The sequence below is a fragment of the Phalaenopsis equestris genome, unplaced genomic scaffold, assembly GCF_001263595.1.
Source record: "Phalaenopsis equestris unplaced genomic scaffold, ASM126359v1 Scaffold233198, whole genome shotgun sequence".
Lineage (NCBI taxonomy): Eukaryota > Viridiplantae > Streptophyta > Magnoliopsida > Asparagales > Orchidaceae > Phalaenopsis > Phalaenopsis equestris.
Window position 1 is genome coordinate 178,132 of NW_018251151.1, and position 9,663 is coordinate 187,794.

Genomic DNA, 9,663 nt, shown 5'->3' on the forward strand with positions numbered 1-9,663 from the left:
GACTAAAGAGCGGTTGGTGACTCAAGCAAAAAGACCACAGGGAAAAGAAGTAATAAAAAAGCAATAAAGCAAAAGAAAAAGAAAAAGAAAACAAACAAAAATAAAAGGTAAATTTATGTAAAGAAAAACAAGAAACCAGAGAAAAGCAGATGAATAAAAAAATTGAAATTGAAACTCAAATAGAGTTGCCAAGAATAGATTGGACCATCTATAGTGCAATGAAAACTAAAGAGCAACTAATTGTAGCTAAACTAATGCATTTAATATTTTATATTTATACAACTAGAGAAGAATTTTGGAATACACATTTGACGCAAAATAACAAAATTGATCATCAGGAATTAGATGGAGCTTTGCAGTTTTTTTCCATCCTTTCCCTAGTTGGTCTGTGATCACTTTTTGAGACATTGACAGAATATAAAGCTCAGCCGAAAGCACAGAAGCATGCAGTGTGGTAGCAAACATCATTCCCGTTTACAAGCCAGAGCAGCAAGAAGCAATCATGAATTCTTTAAATTTACGAAGCATTTGATACAATTCGCAACGTCAATAGTATCTTTAAACCCCTTCACATGAAAAAGCAGATAAAACCAAAAGCATCTCCTATCGAGCATAATTAGTGCAGCCTGCATGCCCAAACAGGTTTAATTACATTGAATTTATACAAAAAAGGAAAACCAAATCAGTAATTTATGAATTTCATTTGAGATGAAATGACCTTGCCCTACTTAAACTTTGTATGCTAATAACTATTGCATAGAGAAACAGGGAAAGATAAAAGGTAAGTTGCCTGCATTTTCATTATATACAGTACCTTATGTAGTACAAGGCCTTTACACTTATGGATTTGATTGAAACAGGTTTTAGATAAATGCTGGGATAAATTGGGTGGCAGTCATAGTGGAGAGGTGTGTGCATTACATGTGTATCCGGTCATCACCCCCCTCAAGTTGAGGATTCCATTGGGATCATCAGCTTGCTGCATAGATGATGAAATTCAAGCATCTGAAGAAAAATGATCTACTATGATATCTTTTGTTTCAATGTGATCACAGATGAAATGGTGGTCTATTCTAGGTGTTTAGTGCACGCATGGAAGACCAAGTTAATTGCTAGAGCGATGGTAAAGATGTTGTCACAATAGAAAGCTGAAGATGAAGTGTGGAATATTGCATTCCTGAAGTAGAAGATAAGGTCAAATGATGTTCGTGACAGCTATGGAAATGGCCCAATACTCAGCTTCTATGAAGAATCGTGCTAGGATGGATTGCGTCAAAAGAGATTGTGTTTACCAAGAATGTGCATTAGGCCATGATAGATTTGCAATCAAGAAGTTTTTCAGCCTAATCAGAAACAAAATATGCATGAGACTATGGTTGGCATGGGACCCTATCAGTGAATAACTCATACAACAAACAGCAATTTCCTCTTGTAAGTGCTTCCAATTTCCAACTATTAACTTCAGGCCTTCAGTGCTTATTCTCAGGCATCTAATAGAAAAAACTTTGTATAGCATCGACCAAGGTAACAAACTTTCAATCACTCCACGGGCTACAGCTGACTGAATGAAGGATATGAAAGAGAGATATCCCTCCAAACCATACAACCACCGCTTTATAAAATTCTTCGAAATGATAGGCAAAAAGTTTGTAGAGATTAAGTAGATAGCATTCGGTGATGGGTAATATACTTGTAAAGGTTAACTAGAAATTTTAGAAATGCATGAAAAACACATGTAAGAAAATACATGCAATAGATTTTGATTTAGCGATTAAAGTTAATGAGACAATTAGGCTTCATATATAGCAAATTTTTCTAAATCACTTTTTTTTAACCAAATTGGATGTAAAAGTTAAAATTTTATTTTGTAAAGTGTCTTAAAGAGGATTTCATTTCCAGAACTAATATGAAGTATATAACCAGTGAAAATAAGTTTTACAAGAGCCTGTCGCAAGGATTTCTGCCAATATGGCACGGCTAGAATAACCACCAAACCAGAAATACTTGAGGCTTCAGAAGAGACTGGAGTGTTCATAATATTTTAAGTACTGCAATTCTGATGAATCCTTATTACTTCCAGACCTACATAATTTCACTGCTTTTCATAACCAATATTTTTTTTCTCTCTAAACGCAAGCTTATGGCATGGAGATTGTCTATAGCTCGCTTGCTGACCAGCGGAAAAACAAACTGCTATAATTTCAATGAAAACGAGAAACTAGTTATCATTGAAGACTATAACAAGGTTCAGAAAAGAATCGGAAAATGCATCTAAATAAACAAAATAATAGTGATTGCATGATGAAGAAAAAAATCAGAAAAATGTAGTCAATAATCCATCAATTCTTGATACACCAAAACATTTTGGATAACTTCAAGCAAATGATTAAAATCTAACGAGAAGCTCCATATTCCCAAAATTTAACGGGTAAGCAAATACCTTGGTCTCAAGTGAACCAGAAGTTCTATAGTAACCCATTTTGGTCTTGTAAGCTGCAGGACAATCGATACAGTCAGCATTATTGCACACGGCGAAAGGTCCTGATTTCCATAAATGCTCATTTCTCTCAGCATCACTGCCATCTAAACAATACTTCCCATTCATTTCTTCTGGCATGACTGCATGTGATTTGCTGTGATGTTTTTCATATTTTTTCAAAGTATATCCGGGTGTTTGACCCCCATGCAAAGGACCGCTCATTGGTGAGAATTGAGCAGTCCTGTGACAATACAATGGGCCAGTATGAGACATAAAAGCATCTTCGCTTTCATAGGATGCATTGAGAGGAACGGTCATTGATACACTACGAGCAGCTAATCCTTGTAACTCAACATTTCGTCGTGATATGGTGCTGTGATCATCAGCTGAATAAGCCATATAAATAAACTAAACCTGCAAAATAAACAGAAACACAGATACAACTAAGAAAAGAAAGCCAAGATCCGATATTTTGATTTCTAACACAAAATAATACTCCTAATAGTCATGGACAAGTCTGCCATACCAGAAACAAAAGCTCAATAGAAAATATCATTTTTTATGATAATAATACGGATAACAATAAAACTATACTTAAACATAAACAAGTTGAAAGGAATTTTAAGAAAAATCGACATTGTCAATCAGCCACATTGTTTAGGTGTGCTATAGCTGATGAATGAGTTCATGTTTCATGGCATGAGTGGTGGCATGAGTGGATCCAGCATATCACTGGCTAACACAGCATTAGAATTCATCATGAAATTACAAAAACTGTAATTATCAAGCACCAAAAAAATATAATTTAGCATGTAACTGTCAATTGATGATGCTCAAGAAAAAGGAATCCAATTAATAGACCAAAAATACTGACATCAAAAGAAAACTACTTCGGCTTCATAAATGCAAAAGAACAATAGTTTTCCATGGCTTTTCAGCAACTTCTGCATACTCTCACTGTGCACCAAAGAGCCATATAACGATATGAATACCAAAATAATAGAAATGTTTAAAAAAACTGTTTATAATTGGGATGTAGCATCTACAACTATGTGCCTTTCATATGTAATGTTGTTTTAAGGTTCAAGTAATAGAAAATTCGTTTCGACAAATTCAAATTCCAAGTTTGTTCTAGGATAATGCACTTAACCCTGGTTAAGGAGTGTTCTGATCATTTAGCATATTTGATTATTACTTCTAATCATAACGCAGGAATGCTTCTTTGCCCATGAAAGTAGACACGGTAAAAAATTGGAACTTCTCATTTCTATTTCTTTGTTCAATTCAGTCACAGTGAGGCAGAATTTGAGTTTTTACTGCTCCGGCCAAAAAGAAGATTGCCTGTGTATTCATGCTTCTTTAGAAAATTCTCTATTCCGAAATTGCACAATAGTGGTGTTGCACATCTTCTTAACAGGGTCCAGGGACAAAGCTATCACTATTGTAAATGATAGATATTATTGGGAAAGTTTAAAATCAAATGTAGCTGGAATAGTATCCAAATGTAATGCAAAAAACCAATGATAAAAGAAATAATATTGGGTTATATATTCTTTTACATATTCTTTATAAGTATGAATTTCATGCTAAAACTGCCGCAACATTTCAGGAAGCATCAATATATCTTGGCTTCATAATGGATCACTTTTCCAATAAAAAAATTGATGTGTCAAATATACTAAGTCATATTTTAAAGGAAAATAATAAGATGTATATGTGTAGACTTTTACTTATTCTTTACTCCTATGGCTGTTAAATTGCCCTTGACTGCCTTCCAGACTCCACATTTATGCTCTACTCCTTTTTTCCCTCCTTCATTTCCCTCTCATAAGAAATGTCTAAAATACCTAATCGTCCAATTAGAAAAAACCAAATTGAAAGATTAAGAAGCCAATTCTACTCATAAATAACCAAATTCAAATACAAATATTTATAATAACTAAATCAACTCAAATAAAAATCATAGTTAGGATTAAAAAGGAGAAATATGCATAAAATGTATAAGGGAAAATTATTAATGCATAAACATACATAAATTCAATTTTGAAATTCCTATAGGTTTCCTCTCTTCCTGAATAGTAAATTGCAAGTCAAAAGATTAAAGATAAGTTTTGGTCAAGTTGAAATAACTGCCCATAAATTTCCTTATGTATTAACGTGCCTGACAAATGTAAAATTTTTAAGTTACTACTAAAATATTTGGTATAAAATTGAAAACTCAATTAAAATGCTCAACTACTCACCATCCACCAATTTATGGACTAATTGAAGTTTTTGATAAAAGTTTGATGAATTATTGCGAGGTCTGATAACTGAGCATACATCTAGATAGGGTTTGTATTTTTTTACAACTACTTTTTGTACCATTCCTTCATTAATAAGTCTATAAGAAAAAATTCAATTGAAATAGTTATAGGATTTAAAACTAGAAAAGAAACACATATTTAATTAAGCTTCCTATTATTTCTAAGCACAATGAATTAATACAATCATTCAAACAATATATTCACGATTTGCATGAAAATATAAACAAAAAGTTTCTATTAGCTATGTCAATTATAATTCTACCATAAATATGAGCAAAATATGTAGAAATTAAACTAAGAGATATAGTAATGGTCTATCTAAATCAATTTTTACAAAGTTGGATCATATGAAGTTAAATGACAGCTTAGATCAAATGCTTACAAGTTGAAAATACGATAAATTTTTAACATCAGCCCATTTTTTAATACATCTGATTAGACTTTAATATAATGAATCATTAAGCAATGTATTGACTTATTTCTTTTTTCACCTTATTTATCTACATAATCTTGAACAGTTATGCTACACTTATATACGAATATGTAATGAATCATGAAATCATAACCACTACTAATAAAAGTCATAAACCCAACTTGTGAATAAGTGAAATGTGATGACTTGTACATATCTCTATGGGTTGCAACATTTATGCGTAAATTTTCTTGATGAATATCAATTGAATGAGTTGATAGAATCGATTTTTTCTAAGAAGAGCAGAATTAATGTCAAATCTAGGGGACACAAAAATTTATTATGTTTGTGTTAAGTATATAAGCATGAAATTTGAACTTTTCTTTTAATATTAATTACTATTGGTTTATTTTTTAGCTTTTGTTAAGAGCCTCTATGTACTCCCAAACCCTAAGATTTCACCCAATCATAAAATGTTCAATTTGTACTCGAATTCTTACTAGGAACTCTATCCCATGGTTGACAAGATAACTCCTAAAGATTCTCGAGGCTATTTCTTATATTTCATCTATATAGGACTCTCGATGAAGGTCATGTGGCTTACTCATTCAATTTTCATACCGATTAATCCCTCATGTAGATGCAGCTAAGTTCTCCATCTGCTAGGTCTTGTTGCCTCTATTTCAGTGACTTTCTCTCTCTACTACAATCAAGTGCTCTTCTGCTCAACAATTCCTTGGCATTTTTTGAGTTCATTCCATCTATTTTTCTCTATTATCGCTTCTTACTGATAAATACCTTCATCATTACAAGAAATAGAATAATCTTTTAGCAGAACAAATGTTGTTGAGTCTCAACTACCTTTCTATTTGTTCTCTAGTAGCAACATGTGGCCACTTCTACTGCACACGGTTACACAGCAAAGCTTTAGTCCTATTACATGCAAGTCCTTAATATTGAAGAAAAGTAAGGGGGAACTTTTTATATTATGTTTCTCTTCCGTTTCCTTCCTGTGTTTCAACATGGTATTAAAGCATTTGCTTAACAGCAAACTCATTTAAGTCCTTATTTCTATTATATTACTTTTCCTTTCTTCTCTTGTGGCAGATTCTGTTGCTTCAGCAATGGTCATATCACAAGCAAAGTGGAGAACCCATTATCAACATGACTGACATTCCCATTCATCCTCAGCTTAAATTCATGATGGTGAACATCAAGAATGTTGTTCATATTCAGCTCATCATTGAAAATCATCAAATCTGGAGGTCCCAAATACTACAATTGTTCCGTGCAAATGGATTTGAATGGTACTTCAATGGTTCTACAACTCAACCTACAGAAACCGAGAGAAGATGGCACTCAAGGTCACAATCCACAGTATCACTTATGGATCGAATGGATCAGAATTTAGCATCTGCTCTTTATGTTATTGATACCAAAGGAGAAAGCCCAAACCATAAAGAAACGGAAATATTATTATTGAAATTGGTTACAACGACTCTTCAGAACATAAAATAAACGACAAACAAACACAAAGACACAAGCCAACACCTCAAAAGTGTATCCTAAGAGCGGTGGAGGTTGGCCCAGTGAATCCAGAGACTTGGAGACAACAAGTGTGAATGCGGGAGAGGGAGCAGTAGAGGTTGGAAGGTAAACTGGAGGGGGAAAGGCAACAGGTTAAGGTGGCGGGAGGGTTTGTTGGGCGGTTGGGTAGCAAGTTAGGAAGGCTCGTTAGCACTTTCAGAGGGTGGATAGCAAACGGGGAAGCATTGGCAGCAATGGGAAAGGCATGGACAGCAAGGTAGACTGCTGGAAGTGGGTCGGTTTTGTGCTGGGAGGAATTTTTGGCGGGTGGACAGCAAGATTGGGTTGTTCAGAAAGGGCGGTTGAGTGTTGGGATCGAATATGAGGAGCTACGGCCTTGCTGGGAGAAGGCTGGCAGCAGGTTTGAGGGAGGACAGCAGCCTGCAATTATTTGGGAAGAGGTGTGGTGGTCTGTTGTAGGGCTGAGAGGTGGGTGGACAGAATCAAGAAGGGTGGAAGGATGGATAAATATCTCTTCAAAGTTCAGCTACAGACTGAGCACCACCAGGACCCGTGGAGACAATCACTACCTCAGACGAGGGACGGTCGGAGTACTACCTCAACGTCGGATAGAGACCTCGAAGTTAAAAATACGAATGCTAAAACCTGATCTCAAATATTAAAAACAAGACTCCTAGCTCTAAGCACATCACCTCCTATTTATAAAGAGGCTTGACCTATTTTAGATTTCAAATTTTGGAAAAAATTTCAAAATAAGAAAGGAGAATAGCTCTTGATGTAAATCAACCCTCAAACATTTCCACATATCCTGAATCAGATCAAATTGTCATCGGAAGTGGCAAACCATGCCAACAGCTAATGTTGGCCAAGGCATACTGCCCACACCCTCCCATAAGCTACACTTACCACACTTATTTCATGCTCCTACTCCTCTTTTATATGATGACATTTTAGCTATTGCATTACCTCGCAATCTAATGTTTCATGCTCATACAAAACATATTGATATAGATTGTCATTACATTCATGAGTACATCAAAACCAAACATATCATAGTACATCAAATTGCCACAAATGATCAGCTCGCAGGGTGCTGATAGTATCTTCATCATTACAAGTAACAGAAATTTCTTTTAGCATAACAAATATTATTGAGAGTATCCACTACCTTTTGATTTGTTCTCTAGTAGTAACACGTGCCACTTATACTACATACCATTACACGGCATAACTTTATTCCTATTATATGCAAGTCCTTAGTATTGAAGACAAGTAAGGGAAAACCTTCTACATAATGTTTCTCTTCCGTTCTCTTCCTGTTCTTCAACACTTAACACTTGTCAATAGAAAAACTCCAATTTCTTATAGTAAAATATAGTTTAAATATTGAAAGAGAAAAATGGCCTATCACATATACATATAGCAGGCACCTCCTGAAATCATGTTCCTTTAAACATACACAGAAAAAAAAAACCCTTTCTGAAACTTTCATCAACGCATAAACAAAACTATGTCCGGTAATTGCTAAGGATCAATAGGTAGAGGAATGAAATTTCCCCGCTTAGTAGTCACCCCATGAAATAGCATTCATTTCTGCAAGTTCAAAAGGTGAAAAAACCAAAGCGACCTTAGAAACAAGGCGCCATCATTTCAAGGGATTGTTATCCAAACCAGTCTTGGGTTGCATCTCCAGAATTAATATTTGTTTACACAAGCTTGAACCGTGAAAAAATCAGTGTATTTTACAATCAGGATGTCCATGAAAACTTATATGACGGAAACGCGCTTGCCGAAAAGTAGAGCCATAAATTTCCCTATAGTTGAATAGTTAACACCCTACACTAAACACGCTATCGATATTGCAAACCTAAGGCAAGAATTAGTGAACAGCTTTGACTTCAATCATCTGCTAGTGCTCGAAATATGCAAGCTAAAGACCTTAGTTTAAAATTTTAAGAAAAAAGTTAAAAACAAAAACAAGTTGCAAGAAGACAACTGCCTCTTCGCTTCGTTCGTCAATCTCCTAGTCCGAAGATGATTTAAAGTGAAATAAAAAGGTCACAAATTAGAAAAAAAAAAACATAAAAAAGGTGTTCCATGGCTCTACCTAGTACAAGCCCAATAGTTCAGATTTAGAAGAAATGCAGAACCACTACAAGTGCACATGACTTAGAAAAGACAACGGCTAAGAACGAAGCAGCCTGACTATCAGTACTTGTTTACTTAACCAGAAGAAGAGGCTAAGGCTTCTACTTCTATCACTTAACGCCAAGGCGCCGTTGAAGAAAGAAATGGCAACAGAAAAGGATTGATACAAGAACCAAACTTAGGATTCAAAACAAAATAAAAAACGACGCATACCTGACTGAGGGAGCCTGAGAATCCTTGTGGGGAAATGGGAATGAAAGAGGAACAGCAGCCGAAGAAATGGAGGACTTCCGCTTCACTCTTCACAGGAACTTGAGAGGGAAACTTCCCAAGGCCTACGCGTATGTGCGCGTGAGGCAGGACCAAATATAAGCTCCTTCCGTAGAAGGAACAGTGTATTGCATTGGAGTATTGAGAGCATTGACTTCGGTCGCCAACTTTTTGGGATCTACTAATGAAACAAATATTTTAAATATACAGAATAATTTTTAGAAGAATACATCATACCATAAATTTCTTATATTTTTAATGAACATTTAGATTTTAAAATTTATTCATGTACCACCCAAATTTGATTAAATTAAAATGAAATTTAATTTTTTATTATCTTTTTCAGTTGTACACATAGTATATTATTTTTAATACAATTAAATTATTATTTGATTATATTATATAATAATTTGGTTGTACTGAAAGCTAATATGTGATTTGTGAAATTAAATATATATCTAACAACAGCCCTCCAAATAAGAAAAAAATTTACTATATAT

The 9,663-nt window shown here is 34.6% G+C and overlaps 1 protein-coding gene across 2 annotated transcripts in view; it reads right to left on the minus strand.

Annotated features, from left to right (window-relative positions):
* Nucleotides 1-9,317, minus strand: part of LOC110038595 (probable cyclic nucleotide-gated ion channel 20, chloroplastic) — a 100,121-nt gene extending 90,804 nt beyond the window's left edge. The window contains exons 1-2 of one of the 2 annotated variants that reach the window (XM_020743471.1): nt 9,107-9,317; nt 2,441-2,893 (exon numbers count right to left, since the gene is read on the minus strand). In XM_020743471.1, coding sequence (XP_020599130.1) covers nt 2,441-2,878 — 438 coding nt within the window. In that variant the 5' untranslated portion in view covers nt 2,879-2,893; nt 9,107-9,317. Of the gene's footprint in view, nt 1-2,440; nt 2,894-4,209; nt 4,307-9,106 lie in introns of those variants that run through there. The other variant, XM_020743472.1, reaches the window with a different exon arrangement.
* Between the last annotated feature and the right edge of the window lie 346 nt (nt 9,318-9,663).